We start from the raw sequence: 17029 nt of genomic DNA, 5'->3' as shown, positions 1-17029 counted from the left end.
CAAGGATGTCTATAACTAAATAAGAAACCTAGTGGTTAAGTAATTTTCCTAGTTGCCTTGCATTACCCAAATATGGCCCACAACAGCAACACTAGTTGTGCTCATCATTTCTGAACAAGTCCTGCAGCTGTTCTCAGACTGAGACTATTAACCACTGCCATGGGAACTTCTCTGAAAACAGAAGTGGGTGCTATAGTTATTGAAAAATGCAGGAGGATGCTCATGAAATATATTTTTCCCAGCAAACACCAGTGAAACTTAATCCATTTTTCTCAGACTTATTGATGTAAGGTAAGTACAAGTCAGGTTTTATTCCAGTGAGTACTAACTTCCAACTATAGATGTGGGACAATGAAAGGTAAGGAATGTCTAAAACTGCTAGCTTGACTTGAGTGGAGGCCTTCAATCTCCTTCATCTTGTCTGACAAATAAGCTCCAACAGTGATGCAAGCTCTGTGAAAGCACCTGGTGCCTAGAATTTGATTTTTTTCTACTTGCTCCCAAATTTCCTAAAGAAAGCCTATCAGCTTTCATTGAAACTACCAGGGACAAGACACAGACAGGGCAGGGGATGTGAGGGGAAGAATTAGGGACTTTGTTTTGCAGCACATTTTCTGGAAGCTCCTACTACAGAACAGGGTGATGGCGTGAGGGCGGGGGCAGGAGGGGAACCTGCTTTGGCTGATAACTCGTAACAAAAACGTCTGCAGAAAATGCAATAGCATTAAAGCATAACTTGTACTGGGCCAGGAATATTTCTGATTAAGTAACATGTACAATGGGGAAAAAAGTGTGTGTGTATACATACAAATGTGTGTATAAATGTGTATGTATATGATTATAAACAGGAAGATGATATAGCACATGCGAAGGCTGCTGTATGTGGTTACAAATCTGGTATTGTACCATTCATATGCACCTTTTCTCTGTCATTGGCAATGATGATAGAAAGGTTTATCACTAAAGTGGGTCTAGATGAAATCTCCATCAGAAATATACAAATACTTCAGCTTTGTATTTGTTTAGGTACAGAATATCCATATACAACAAGCCCTAAGTTTGAGCAAGGGGAAGGAGGACAGTGCTCTTCAACTTGTTTATGTGTTTCATTTCATCATTTAAGATAAAACACAGAAGTTGTCTCTGAAGAAGGAACCAGGACTCCTCTTCCTCCTTTCCCGGACAACCTTCCTCTCGCTGAGTTAGCATCAGCTCTTTCTCTAGCTTATTCTCTCCATAGCAACCAACTGTTACACTGTCATGCACGTGACTTAATAGGAAGGACGTGGTATCAGGCTACAGATTAGCAGTTAAAGAAGATTGTTGGAAAGCAGCAACTGCAGATTGGAAGACTGAACACTTTTTGCACCTGTGATATATACACTAAGCTATTACTCAGAACACACTATATTTATCTTTGTACTGTCATATTTTTAATAAGACCAGCCGTGCCTCCAGTACCTAGTGCTGAATTCAATGCCAGTCAAATGCATTAGGTAGTCTTTGATCATGCTCAAGAAACAAGGTCGACCTGAGAAGTCAAGTGTTCCCTACTTGTTTTTGGATGGCAGTAGACACAGCACTGTCTAGAGTGTATGTAGCTAGCTTAATAAGGTTAGGCTGTACAGTAGTCTAGAAGTTCAAAATTTAAGTGCTACGTAATTCCAGATATTATTGAAAAGTTGTTGTTCTGAACTGCTTTGGGATGTGAATGCCTAGATTCTGCTTAAACTGAACTCAAGAGTTTCTCTAACCACTTATGATAGCTAATGCTCTCTCCCAGTTACTTTATTTTTACATAGCTGACTGGTAAGTGAGTAAACACACACAAAAAAAAAATCAACCCCAAACAAACCTAAGAAATTCAAAGACTATGTTTTACAGAAGCTTTGCATGTATCTGTTCCAGTAACTCTTCCTCAGAAACACACTGAAACTGAAGTGTAGTCAAGATTGCAGCACTCAACTATATTACAGAGCAAGTACTTCAAGCACAATAAGAGCATGGCAAACAGCTGTAGCACTGGGGTAGTCTGAGCATCTTCCAAACTGAATGAAAGTACACTCTGCCAGCAGCCCTCCACATCCAAAATTTCAGGAAGTCCTTTATGCTATTAAAAAGACATAGTGGGAGTTTAATAAAGCAGGAGATGAACGCTACTCTCTCTAAACACCTGGGATAATCTTAATTTTGGACTCTTCCAAAGGGCAGGTGCAGCTCATCTACAGGGAAGTTAAAGCAACTTTCTTTGCACATCAGGTGAACAGCACTATGCTCAGTGTACTTCTATCCATGGTAAGTGCTGCTGTTAAGTATCTTATGTCAGTCCCAGAGTGAGGGAAAAAACAAAACAACACAAACCAGTGCTGCAATATCTGGTGAAAGAAGGTGAATCTTTACATTTATTATGCATTATGAAGGCAGGCAGAGAATTCATAATGTTCACTTAGAAAATCCATTTGAGAATTTGATGTGAAAGAACTGCTCCATTGGGAAGGTGACTTTCTCAACTCCTTTAGAAGCTGTAACACCTACATTTTGTTTAGCCTTTCCTCAGTGATGGGTAGTCATTTTGAAGGTGCTACAAAATCTGCAGTATGCAAGATGATGGCCTGCCTGTTTAGTGAAATGGAGGCATGTACAGGTAACTTTGGATTTGGTTGTTTTCAAAGACAAATCTCAAACATTGGGTGTTAGGTACCCACAGTCCCAGTGACATTGCAACACAAAATTTTATACATTACCATCAATCAACAAATAGTCTCTTAGCTAACTTCAGTAATGTGCACTAAATTCAATTCCTCTCTTACACTGGCGTCTATGCCTTCTCCAAGAAGACAGAAAAAGACTAATTCCAGTTTAAAGTAACAGAAGTAGAAAAGAGAAGAGAGCCCAAATCACCCAAATCCAGGCCAATATGCTAATGGACAATTTGGTGACAAAGTGCTGACTATCATTAGCATTTCAATTTCTTAGGGACCCATGTAAGATGACTAAAGAAGTTTGAGCTTTTGCTGCCTTACATTTCAGACAATATTGTTTTTGTCAATTTTCTGAGTAATTGTGTAAACCTCAAAGAAGTCAGCTTGATGTTACATTACACTGAAGAAATGCAAATCATTAACTCACTTCAATGTCAGAAATTAGCTTACACATGCAGCAGAAGTTGTGGAAAGGGGACTTCCACACAGATGTGAGCAAACTGCAGTAAACTAGCAAAACTACAAGAATTTGAGGAACCTGAATAATTATGATTCCCAGGTGTTTTCACTAAAATGTGTCTCAGGCTACAGCTTGCATTCTGGATACAAACCCACATTCAAAATCATCTTCAGTTTGTAGTTTTCTGCTTTATCCCTCAAACCAAAAGTAACAGGGTAAAGAAAAATACTCCTTCAACCAAACCATGCATTCTGTTTCCATCAAGTTTGAAGGACTGAAAACAAGAATCATCTCCAGTGGTGTACTAGTACACATGCAAAAACTACGGGACTCTCAAAAGACTGGTCTTTGAAACAGTTTTAGTCTTTTGAAGATGAGTACCAGAAATTACACTTGCACTTGAAAGACGAGCTGGAGATCCAAAGCCTGGGATTTTAATGAGACTTGCCCAGCTCCAGCAGGTAAGCATCAATGTAATGACCCCCGGGCCGTGGTAACTTGCACCACAGCTACTGGCTGACCAGCAGGTACAGCAGCAGTCCAGCTCCTGTACGGCAGGCAGTCCCCTCAGAGAAAAGTACACATCTACGTAAAGAAAAGGAGCGATAAGACCCCTCCACTTTTTTGTGTGTGTGTTAAACTGGGAAACTGTGTGAAACATTCATTTTCGAGAAGATATTTTTAAAAGCTTCATCCTTCAGCTGCAAACTGACATTTTGCAGTGAAATGTATTTTTGTACTGTCTAGAAATTAATTTTTTCACATTTCTCCCCAGAGGCAATGCCATCCTTGAAAATTATAACTGTGCCAGTGACATTACAGTGTTAAACAACTGGCTTTTTCATGACTAAATGCTAAGTTTAAAAGGAAGTAACTCTTCTCAATGGGCAAGTTTGTGTCACGGTTAAAGGGAAACAAATCCCAACTATCCAGAAACCTTAGAGTTAGCTTAACTTGCTCTTCAAACTTTGCTACTTCTAATCCCTGTCTTGCTTTGTTATTCAAGAGAATGTAAGTCTGGTTTTGCTATTCAGGCCATTTGTGTCTCCTCCAGTCTTCAAAGGCTCCAGCACAGTTAGTGTTATGAGGACTGCACAGTTGCATACCACCCACCAGAAGTGATCCAGTGCCTGCAGCAAAGCAGCAACATGTAAGTGCAAAAATTCTTGCAGCTTTATCTGCAGGTCTGTACAGAGGACAGCTTTAAATAAAAACCAGAAGCTTCAATGGGCTGGATCGCTTCTTGCTTTCCTTCTGCTGCCACACTTGCCTCCCATTCTGCTCATGCAGCCAAGACAGAAGAGAAGTGGAGAAGAGCTGTTCAGCTAGCTGTTCATATGTTCTTGCAGAAGTGCCATCCAAAGCAAACCAGAGGAGGCAGAACTGCTAATACTTGCACTTGTGGAGGCTTTTCAGAAGAGAAGTCTTGGGGTAGCTTGGGTTTTGACTGCGCTCTTTCTATTTTGCAGACACACATGGTGGAAACGTAACAAGGGCACACAGCAGATACCTAAAGACTGGGTTTTGTTCCAAGCTTTGTTTCTAAACCTTTGCATAAACTGTGGGCAAGTTACTTTGTATCTCTGCGATTCTGACCCATATTACACACCAAAACGTACTATTTCGGACTCCTTAGTTTACAAGTTTAAAAACATGTTAATTGTATTAAAATTGTACACAAACTCAACTGCTTCAGAAAAAAAAAAAGTTAATCCCAAAAGAGTATGAAAGAGCACAGGCGCTTGTCACATTAGATTGTAGAGGCAATTTTTAGAGCAAAAGTAGACATATGCACAATTTGATGCATATTCTGTTTTTTCAAACTGAGGTTGTGCATAATTTGATGCACATATTGCCTTTTCAAACAGAGCATGTGTATACAACCATCTTACTCCTATACTGTAACTTTAAAGTAAAAAAGAAAAATCTTAACAGCAATATCCTTCCAGTACCCTAATGTATTTTAATATTTTAAATCAGCAATTTTGACTTGAGAGCTCTGTAGACACATTTATCATTCAGTTGTACAACCATACTATAAACTGTCAGCTCTTCATCACTGTCCACTCTGACAAATGACTCTCGCAACAGCATTTCCAAGTTATCCTTAGCTGCCAACACACCTCATAAATTCACATCATTGTAGTGTTATTAGAATTTCATTTCATGCTTGCATTCGCAAACATTTAAGCTTTCAACCTCTGCTGCTGGGCATTAATCATGGAATTAATCATAGGATTAAGAATGCCAAATTTAAACTCAAGGTTAATAACATGCTCACCCAATATTAGTTTTACATTCTGTCATGGGAAAACACTTTTTAAAAGAAAAGTACAAGACCTTTGTCTGAAGTTACCAGATATACACATAGACTAATTGTACTGTTGTTCCATCATGAAATGAGAAGTTGCCCAAATTCAGTATTGCTGCTTAAAGAAAAATTTCAAATCCTTAGATCCTTGAAAAAAACAATCATTTGGCCTCTGTAAATCTGCTTGTACTTTGCCATGAGGATTAGCTGAAAGACCAATTATGAAAAAACTAACAGCATCGACTGAGTTTTCAAAAGTGATGATCAGAGAAGATTGTCACAGAAAATACTGTGATTTAACAGAAATATGAAATAATAAATGTCATTTAAGAATATTAGATTCTCACATTCAGTTGACATGTATCTTCATTTTTAAGATGCATCTGCATTAAAAACACAAAGCACTTGCTGGTTAACAGAATATTAATGTGCAAACATAACTCTGCTGATGCTAAAACATAACCTTTCAGTAGAAACTTAGATCAACTTCAGATGATTATGAAACCATATCTCTAGTTTCTCTGATAAACAACAGGATAAATAATATAGTCATCCTGTATCTTTTCCTTCCCCGGCTTTATAGCCCATAAATAAATCAACACTTGGTACTAGCAATGGAATGAGTCAAATCTGTGATTCAACTCAGCCTTTTTTATTTCTTCAGATACATGTTTGGGATGTGCATTTAACTATTACTGCTGCTTCAAGCAATGTCCTCAAGAGTTCAATGACAGTCAACTAAGTAAATTAACGGAAACTGCTTTCATTACAACTGAGTTACTTATATAACAGACTTACTGTTTTAATCTCAGATACGTCATTTAAAAACCCAGCCTCACCCCCTCAATCCTGCAGGAACTACAAAATTAATATTAGTTTTTTGGCAGCCACATTGGCTCTTGCAATTCTTTACAAGCAGTAACCCACTAGATATCAATACTACTTCTGAGATCAGTTGCCCTAAGTTACCAAAATTTTACTAATAGGAAAGAAGAGGTCAAGTGATCAAATACACCTACCTGTTTCTGGCACACACACTACAAGCCAGTACTAGAGCTCATACTAATTGATTGACAAAATTCATTCTTGGAAAACAAGTGTTACTCAGGGAAGAAGAAGTCTGTACAAAAACCTCTAGGGCAAGCACCTTACTCAGCTGTGTACAAACCTGGGCCTTTGGTTCTGATAGGTACCAAAAGCTTGAGCCAACACATCTACAACTTCACTCAAAAATGTGGCTTTCAGCTTTTTTTTGTTTTCTGTTAACAGACTCTGCAAATCGTTAATAGTCTCCAAGCAGGAAGTGGCCATGCTGCCTAGGAGGATGTACCATCCAGTTCCACTGTCCAAATTTTACATTCCAAATGCCTCCCCCAAAACACCTCCCTATTACTACCTCAGGAGCTACGTTGAAAGCAGCAGAAAAAGTGTTCAGAGGCAAGGATCTGTAACTGAGTTTCATGCTTTGGTTTAACAGGATACCTAGCGTGGACTCCCTGGAGAGCCACTTACATTAGTCAGTTATAAACATTAGAATTTCCCAGGCTAGAAACCCCTGGAGGACTTCTGAATAATAGCAACACACTTTACAATAATTCTGTTTTAATAGCTTTTTCCTCTTTATAGAATTTTTCTGAAGAAAGTTATGATTTCTTTCAAGAAAAGTTTGCAAACAGTTACCAAAAATATGGAGGCACTATGATGTCCCCCTTCTGCAGATTAAAAGATTACTGACCTCACTGAGGTAAATAAAAAAGGAGCACGTGGACCCATCTACACCGTAACTTGCATAACAGGGATCCGATCGCCACATATCTTTCATCCACTGTAACAGAACAAAAACATAGTCTGTTAGGTTTAAGTACCATGTAATAACTCTATACTACTTCACACTGAACTCAGGAATAACAGGGAAAGCTGCAAGCAACTATATCCAACTAGATAATCACAAATTAAAAAAAATGAATTTTATTAATATTTTGCAGCATACTGCATCTCTGCATTCAGCCATGTTGGGGAAGTAACTACATACCAGAAATGAGCACAGTTTATACAAATTGGTAGCCAGGCAAGCAGAGACAAGTATCAAAAGGAGAATATAATCGGGATCCAGACATACGGGTGTGGCTGGAGTTTACTGCATTGCACCCCCCATGTTACGCTTGCTCTGGAATTTAACAGATCATTTCAGTTACCAAGACTGAGAAATCTGCCTGATTCTGCCAAGAATCTGCCATTTCTGAAGAAGCAAGTACTTAATTTAAATTCATATTTTAATATTCAAATAATGTATTACATAGCCACTATGCAGCCAGTTTGTCAAAATGGATCAAAACATAGACCAAAGATTTAAAACTTAATTTTTTTTTAAATGCTACTATCTAAGAATTTTATTTAGAGAAAAAAGGCAACACAAGTTCACATATACTTTAGTAGTTATTTGTTTTCACTTTCAGAAATAAATCGTAATACTTGATAATGATATTTAAGTGTTCAACAATTTCACTTTTGTCCCCCACTACGAAAAGAGTATCCTTACATTTGAAATGTATCTTGGGGGCGGGGAGGAGCCAAAAACCTTCATCTCTGCAAGTTTGTTGGGTTTTTTGGTTTTGTGGGTTTGTTTTTTTTCTGTTTGGTTGGTTTTTGTTTATTTGGGTTTTGTTTGTTTGTTTTCGTTTCCAGCCAAAGTCTGATGACTTTCAATATTTGGCCTTTTTAACTGCATTATTAGTAAAGTATAGGTTTTATGTAGAATCAACTGTGAATCCCAAAGTTCTGGTTGCACTTTGTGCAGTGCCTAGTTTGTGAGTGGAAAAGGCAGAATGCTTTTAACAGAGAAGGGGAAGAGAGGAACTGGAAAGAGCTGTTGGCAAAGAGGGGAAAGAAGTGTAAACAAATGTCTTGCTGTAACAGAGAAAGGGCTGGAGTGAGGTACACACGGAATCCCAGTCCTGGGGTGGGGGAACGCCAAATGACTCATAATGGGGAAGAAAACAGGGCTTTTCAAAAAGGAGAAGAAAGTTTCTGAATAACAAGACAGCATCCAAATAAGGCATTTTATTAAATAACATAGCATTTTAATACAATATGGCATTTTATTCCTGTCTTAATAGGATGCCACTTTACTTCGCAGCAGCAGTAGTATTTAAAAGCTTGAGGTGAGCAATGCTGTAGCAACACACACCTAAATATCCCCTTTTTCGACCCTGTTGTTCTTGTTTTACACCACTGTCTGAGCAGTGACCTCTTGCAACATACATTCCGTTTTTAACAGAATACACATAAGATTAAAAACGGTTCGCTTACCTTTATTTTCCCTTCACAGTGAGGAAAACCATCCATAGGAGGCAATTCACACTGTTCTTGGGCTCCATTTATGAGATCTAAAGAAAAACAGACCACAACCAAATTTCACCCAACAGTTCTGACAAGACAGCCTAATGAATCCTTCCTTTTATTTTCATGAATCCATAATACAGACTGAGGAGTCCTACTGTGTAATATTTGTCATAACATTAAAACTCAGTGTGTTCTTTTTTGACTACAGAAGAAAATGGTTGCATAGATTTCAATGCTGACTTGCAGTGAAAGTGCTGAATTACAAAAACTGGTCTATGAAGACTTAAAAATTAAGCTAATCCATACTGAGAATAATAAAAAGCAAAGTATCTTCCTAATCAAAACGTGCTTAAAGCTACGGAACTGCAACAATTTGTTTCGGATTGTCAACATTTGCTCTTAAACATAAAAACTAGTTTTTAAAGTTCTGTTATCACTTTATCAAATACCCATGATCTGAAACTTGGCATCAGATATACGAACCAACGAATAAATGTTGTAATATGATCAAATTTTACAACTGAGTAGCACTACATTGCATCTCATGAGAAGTATTTCCTATGGTCTCGAGGAATTTTCTTCTTTTTTGCCTATTTTAATATTTTATCATTCTAGACTTTTGCAACACATTAAAAAGTGTAATACAGAGCAACACTTCTAGCCCATGAGCCAAGGAAAAAGGAGCAGTTTTAAAGGGCATTACCACATCAACTCCAGGATAGGACTTCCTTTTAAGAACTTAGAAGGACCCTCTAACACAGGCCTTTAAGGCAAGAAAAATGATTAACCTGGTGGAGAGATTCTTGCCAAAGGCAGCAGAGGATAAGGTTTTCAATTTAGGTAGTTCATCCCAGAGTTATCTACATTATACCTGCATCATTTCTGGCTTTTCCCACGGGCAAAAATCAAGATCATTAAAGCCAGCCATCCATCAACTTAGGAACATTTCATGCTATGGCAGTTACAGTGCACGACTTCACCCAGAATATCCTTATCAGAGACCTCAGGAAAAAAAAAAAAAAAAAAGGCTGCAACATTAAAATAGAGTAGGCAACAAGATCAGGTGATAAAAGTTAGAACGTTGTATTATATACAAAAAACACCTCCTGATCTATCTGAATTTTCTCCACTTTTTTGCAAATAGTTTCTTTTAAAGATGAAACTTGAAATGTGAGTGAAGCATTGCAAAATGGAGCAGAGGGGGAAAGAAGAATCATGCCAAGAAGACGACACTTATTTGGCAGTCTCTGCAGCAGCAGTAATTTGACAAACTGAGCTGTACTGCCAGTGACAGTAACACTGAAGCAAAGTAGTTTTTAAGATGACTTCGTAATTTCAAATCAATAAGCACTTTCAAAATAATCGCACTATCTTCTTATCCTTACAAGATTCTTGCAGACTAGACCACTGACATCTATGGCTCTGATTTCTGCTTCAAGAACATACAGAGCATGCACACAGATACCAACAACTTAAAAGTATGTTTTAAATTCAGCCAGTACAGCTAGATAACAATGGGACTTCTTGCTTTACTACAGTTCAGGAACCAGACCTTCCACTTCAATCACACTGAAATCAGAGCTTGAGATCCAATGGCAAACTCACCTTAAACTGAAGAGAGACATGGTTAAAATGATGGCAATTTTCAGTAATCAATATAACACCATTAGAAAAGCTTTATGGTCTAAAAAAAGCTTTATGGCTTTTTTTTTTTTTTTTTGCCACCTCCAAGCCTGAATACAGAGCTTTTCATAAGATCTTCCCAAAAACCAAAAGACATCTGAAATCTACGATATAACATCAGAGATGCAGTTGAACCATAGGGCAAGTTCAACTTTCAGCGCCATACTGAACTTAAGGTTGAAAATTCTGAATGTCTGGGCAATTCTGTTCAAGCAAGTCTTCCCACCAACTTCAGTTGCATTTGGGCAAGTTACACTTGTCATGCTCAAAGATTTTTTTGCTTCCTCCCATAACTACTATATATAGAACCAACCAACTGTAATTAGTAATTTTCAGAAAGGTAAGAGACAATTATTAAACCCTTAAAGAGAAGGTATTGTTAATGGTATTCAACATGCATTTCCACATACCCTTTCCTCTGCAACAGAGCTTTCTTAAGCTTATCCTTCCTCAGTCACTGCCCACTGAACACCACGCCAGCAAAACCATTCACTTGACTCTTGGTTGGATCACTGATACGGAATCAGTTAAAAATAGTTCTTGCCCAGAAGCATTAGTCGAAACCAGATTTTTGATTGGCACTACAGAGGAAGCAAAGCAGAGGTGGGAATGATAGTCCCCTGGGGGCTGCAGCTGCAGGAGGTGCCACTGGCACAACCTAGCAAAGCCACTTAAAGTGTCACATACAACCTTTGCACTGCTTGCTCTGGGCTAAATTATTTTCCCTTGAGAGAAGGTCATTCCTCCTTAGACCTGATGTTACTCCTTCAGCTCCTTATTTGTCAAAAGCTGCTCTTCTACCCTTTCTGTTGACCAGAATGTATAGCTTGCCAACATGAAGGATCCATGAACTTTGTCATTTAAAATAAAAAAAATAAAAAATGTCTTCTATCTCAAGCTAACTATGCTATCATATGATGGCTTTCCACTTCAGAAGGTTAGTCAAGCAAACTCTCTCTTCTTCTGAAGTCCTTCTAAGTACAGGCTAATACAGAAGCACAAGCTTTATAATAATTCTTTATTTTACAGCATATAAATACCTAGTGTGCCAAGCCTATCACTTACACCATCCTGCTTTTTAATGGGTATCTTGTGACCTGTCAAAGAAAGGAAGGATGGAGAAAAAAACCACAAAATACAGACAACTGCCTCATTTTTGGTACATGCACAACTGTAGTCTAGATAGCTGTTTGCTTTTGTCATGCGTAAACACATTTTCTGCATACAAGGGTGTTTTAGTAGATGGGCAGTGATCTTTGCTACTGTTCATTTTTCACAAGGTTTTACAGGATCCCTGTACTTGCACGATCTACTTGCAAGAATAAAAATTGCCCTCTTCCAACAGTGCCATATTGGGCCAGCCATACACTTCAACAGCTCAGATCAGCTGTGGCAGTACTACATACAGATGCTTTCCAAGCAGAAAGCCAACCCTCCCAGCTCTCCCTGTTCCTGCCCATTCCAAGTAAAAAGCAAGAGCCAGACATTTACGTCAGCACAAGTTACAGATGTTCTCAGGTTTCTGGTCCCCTCCGTGGCCAGCTTCATTGTGGTTTTTCCAGAGCAGTACCACTCTTGCTCTTCCATTGGGATGATTTACATTCAAACAGCACACTGATCTCTCCAGAATAATCTGTATGTGTAGGAAACGCAGAACACTATCACTCAGCTTTATAACCTCTAACCATGTTGAAATGCTTGGTGAAGTATTAACGTCTCTCGTAGTCATTTCCAAGAGTACCTGACATCTTTCCCCCCATCCTTGCCAGCAACAGCAAATACTCCTAAGAATCACCTTCCTCAAAAATGTTAACGTCTTTTTTTCCACCATTATAGATTCTGAAGATGTTTCATGTGCTTACCACCTTCCCACTCAGTCTTACCATGGATCTATCCCAAACACCTATATCAACTTTCACTTGCTTCATTCACAGCTACTAATCAGGTAATATCATAGCGAAGGCAATTCTATAAAGTTTAAATATAAACTGTCCCATGAAACCATTTACATAAAGTATTGTCCAAAGCAGAACAAAATGTAGCAATATATGCATACAAGAGGAAATGAATGTGAAAGAAAAGGAGAAGCAATACAGAAAAGCAACTCTGTTCCACCTGCGTGCTCCCTAGACAAGCAATCTTTCCTTTGTGTCTCCAAATAGGAAGTTAGCAGATGTAATCAGACTGGAAACACACCTACATCAAAGAGAGCTGTCCAAAGCAGTCACTATGGGAACATACTGATTTCCACATATAAGCCTGAGAATTAAATGCAAAAGTCTGAATTCACTTGTGAATAATTTTGACGGTTCCAGTCAACTATTACTTGCACTGAAGCCATCCCTTTTCTTCTTGGCCACAGTGAGTGTGAGTTCTATGCTGTGAGAAACGTTCCTCCCAACTTTTTTCTTCCTTAATGATCAGAACCTATATGAAGAATTCCATTTCTGCTCCTCTAGCTGCTCACTACTAACTAGGCACGGAGGGAGTGCTGGAGCCTGTTGGTAACAGCTAGGAGCCTGTGGGCAACAAAAAGGCTCCTTTCCCCATCCTTACTAAACTAGCTGTTCTGAACTACAGTTATAAACATAGGAAACATCCTTGTAAAATATCTAAACTCAAGGAAGCTGTGACCAGCCTCCTTAAACACAAATTTATAGCTACAAATTAACAGCCCGGCTTGCCCTCATCAAACGATGCTGCACAGCTGGAGCAGCAGAATCAGCAATGGTTGGACAGTACTCCCCAGCGTGTCTCTAGCTCTACGCGGGCCCACACTGCCAAATCAGCTCACTCTCTTTTTCGTACACAGGCTTCAATCATCCACACTAACGAGGAGCTAGCCATTCTTAAACAAGAATCCAGAGGTGAACAAATTTTGTGTATCTCGTGGACAACTGGGACCAACCTCAACCAGATACCAGCAATTTACACTTTTGAATGGATCACAAAGACAAGGGAGATGAAGCAAGCGGAACCCTGGGGATGCTGATCTACACATCTGGATCTTCCAAAACATGAAAAGTAAGTTTTAAAATACAAGTCAAGAGTTTAGAGTTTTTTACCATTTGAAGATTACAAAAACACCCAAACCCTAATAGATTATAATATATTGCCCCCTGCACATGGGTCAGGGCAACCTCAAGCACAAATATAGGCTTGGTAGAGGATTGAGAGCAGCACTGAGGAGCAGGGCTTGGGGGTGTTGGTTGCTGAGAAACTCAACATGACCCAGCAATGTGTGCTCACAGCCCAGAAAGCCAACCATGTCCTCGGCTGCATCACAAGCAGCATGACCAGCAGGTCGAGGGAGGGGATTCTCCTCCTCTACTCCACTCTGCTGAGACCCTTCCTGCAGTGCTGCCTTCAGCTCTGAGGTCCTCAGCACAAGGAGGACACGGACCTGTTGGAGCGAGGCCAGAGGAGGCCACAAAGATGATCCAAGGGCTGGAGCACCTGGAGAAGAGAAGGCTCTGGGTACACCTTAGAGCAGCCTTCCAGTACCTAAAGGGGCCTACAAGAAAGCTGGGGAGGGACTTGTAACAAGGGCATGGAGTGACAGGACAAGGGGCAAGGGCTTTAAACTGGAAGAGGGAAGATGTAGATTAGATGTCAGGAAGAAATTCTTCCCTGTGAGGGTGGTGACACAGAAGCAGAGGTTGCCCAGAGAAGTTGTGGATGCCCCATCCCTGGAAGTGCTCAAGGCCAGGTTGGATGGGGCTGTGAGCAACCTGGTCTGGTGGAAGGTGTCCCTGCCCATGGCAGGGGGGGTTGGAACTAGGTGGTCTTTCAGGTCTCTTCCAACCAAACCATTCTATAATTACAATTCTATGATTCTTGTTTACAAGTTCTGGATAGAAGTATTATGCTGTTACCAAATTCATATCAGATAGTTCTTTCCCGAAGGTGAAAAACACATTATTAAGCCAGACATTAAAGTTACTTTTGTTGGAAAATAGTATTTGAGAAACCACAAGGATTTTTATCCTTAATTAGGATTTACGTAATTTAGAATGCAAATTCTGAAATCTCTTTCCCAGCCAAAACTTAGAACTTACAGCCAAAAACGTTAGAAATATAGCAACTGTGAAGTCAGTACAAAGAACAGGAGTTAATACACACAATTTTTTCCTCTTAAGTTTTGTGTGAGCCATGACACTTACTTATATTCACAGACACCTAAGCGTTTTTGAAGTCATGTGCAGCTTACCTCCTCTTGACTGCTGTTATGCAAAGACATAATTATTAAACATTTATGTCATATGATGTTACATTAAAAGTCAATGCATTAACAAATTGAAAATATGAACGCGAGCATATTATAAACCCAAGAGCGCACAGTTGTTACAGATTATCCTGGAAAAAATGGAAAATATTGATAAAACACCAAGCGAGTCTAGACTTAAAATGCCTTAAATACAGTGCTCTGTTTGTGAGGTCCTAGGATATTCAATATACAACTAACAAACTCCATCTCCATGTTTAGAAAGGAGCCATATGTTCACTTTGCAAATGTCTCTGGCTGTTTAAAGATATACAGCTCTGTGTCAGAGATCGTTAGTGCACAGCAGGTGAAACTGAACTTGTGAATAATCACCAGTTATTTCAGTGCGAAGTCTGGCACATTAGCATGAATGATTTGGCAGAGCTACCTGACCTTGCACGAGAAAAGATACTTCTCCCTCGCTGCTCTAGATGAGTAACTATCTGGCTAAGGTACCCTGCCTTTGACACAGTCCTCTTTAAACACCAGTTCACAGATACAGGTCTTCACTGTCTTTTGCAGTTAAACTCCATGTCCACAGGTTTTGTTTGTTTTAGTGAAGGTCTACAACGCCCAAGAATTATGTGGTTAAAAGCACAATCTGTGATAGAGAACTGATTTTTTGTTTGCTTCCTAGTTACTCTTTAACAAAACAGTAAAAATAAGCAATAGTGAGTGCTACATACATATTTTGTCCCTTTCCTACACTGCACGTCCTTCAAATAATGTGCTTTGTAACAGGCTAAAAAATTCTGCTTCAATTTTTCTCCATCAGACAGGAAGTCTAGAAGTAATTCACTAAGACAGTAAGCTGAATAACAGTTATAATTACTTACTCAGCATTGACTTTTGTTTGATAGGTATTCTATTTGTCATGACAGTTTTAAAATAGCAATATTGGTTAAAGCAAATGAAAAAGCCACAATACTGCTGAAATTGCAAACTGTGACACCAGCAGCCTATCTAGTCCGCTAAGGATCAACTCTTCACTCTTCAGAGAATGGAAATATCGTAAGAATTTAACATGACACAAAAGTTTATATACTTTGGAACCCTGAGACTAAAACCTAGATTTTTAGACTAGTGCAAAAAAGCATATTAGAGTATCTTGGGATGACATATAGCACAGATAACAGCTCAACTCAGAGTGTTTCCCATCAGATCTGATAAAAGTGGGAACCTCCTTAGTATTAAAGGACAGAGTAATGATACCCGATCAAGTCTTTGCCAGTTTTATCTCTATTTGTTCTCTTCCTGATTTTGATCATTAAATAAAAGTACTATTCTTACTTTAATTCATGGAACCCTTCTCTTGTTTCTATTTTAGTTCTGAAATCTGGTATCTGCAGTTAGACACAACACGGTAGTTAAGGCTGGTACAGTTTGTGTAAGGTCTCCTTTCCCTTCTCCCACTAATTAACACATTCTCAATTCAATTCACATTTTTCATCTCCAGCTGGTAAGATTTCTTTAAAGAGAGAATTTGCAGTGTGACCTGAAAGCACTATCAACATATTCAATTAAACGAGCTAAAGGTTTCAAGATTTTAAATGCAGAGCACAAAATGCTTTCCACTAACATTTTAGAAACTTCAGTAGCAAAGCATTGGTATGATTTAAAGAAAATTAACTTTTCTGCTGCTAGTCCATCCTCACACCAGCTGTGCTGCTGTGTTTCATTAACCCTACTGAAATCAATGCAGTGTTAGGAGAATTCAAGTAGTAGTTAAGTGGTTAATCAAAATGCGGCCCAGGGGACCACTAACAGCTCCCTTCAGCATTACTAATACAGCTTAGCACTGCAGTGGAAAATACTCACGTGCGGTCTTCTGCACAGTCACTACACTGTGCTGCAACAGCAAGGCTTGAAAACACACAATTCTCCCCAGCTCCATGCTACTGCCTTTGTGGGAGGCAAACAGACAGCAAAATGGGAAAAACTGCTTGATATTTTATCCAGCGTGGTAGACGAATACAATGAATAAGGCACAATAAATACGAGTCAAAGCAAAGCATCACCCTGAGAAAGCCGTAATCTTGGCTGTTAGAACCAGTGCAGCCCACATCTTGTTACATCCAGCACACACTGACATTCTGTGGGGACAACTCGTTTGATTTTTTAAGGCATGACCATACAGAACATTGTACGTACTATGCCAACTGAAGAAAAGCCTACCATAGTCCTCTTAAGGCAGGAGGACAGCTTTGGAAATTCCAAATAATATGCAATGTCTTAGCTTTTTTTAATCTAGTTTGTCTCTGCAAGTA

At 39.1% G+C, this 17029-nt stretch overlaps 1 protein-coding gene across 1 annotated transcript in view; it reads right to left on the bottom strand.

Annotated features, from left to right (window-relative positions):
• MGAT5 (mannosyl (alpha-1,6-)-glycoprotein beta-1,6-N-acetyl-glucosaminyltransferase) overlaps window positions 1–8859 on the bottom strand; it is a gene marked incomplete at its 5' end in the record, with an annotated part of 59916 nt that extends 51057 nt beyond the window's left edge. The window contains 2 exons of the mRNA XM_009707902.1: window positions 7209–7298; window positions 8783–8859. Coding sequence (XP_009706204.1) covers window positions 7209–7298; window positions 8783–8859 — 167 coding nt within the window. The remainder of the gene's footprint in view (window positions 1–7208; window positions 7299–8782) is intronic.
• Between the last annotated feature and the right edge of the window lie 8170 nt (window positions 8860–17029).

The sequence above is a fragment of the Cariama cristata genome, unplaced genomic scaffold (assembly GCF_000690535.1).
Source record: "Cariama cristata isolate BGI_N322 unplaced genomic scaffold, ASM69053v1 scaffold8569, whole genome shotgun sequence".
In the NCBI taxonomy this organism is placed as follows: domain Eukaryota; kingdom Metazoa; phylum Chordata; class Aves; order Cariamiformes; family Cariamidae; genus Cariama; species Cariama cristata.
This window is presented reverse-complemented; position numbering and strand designations above follow the sequence as displayed.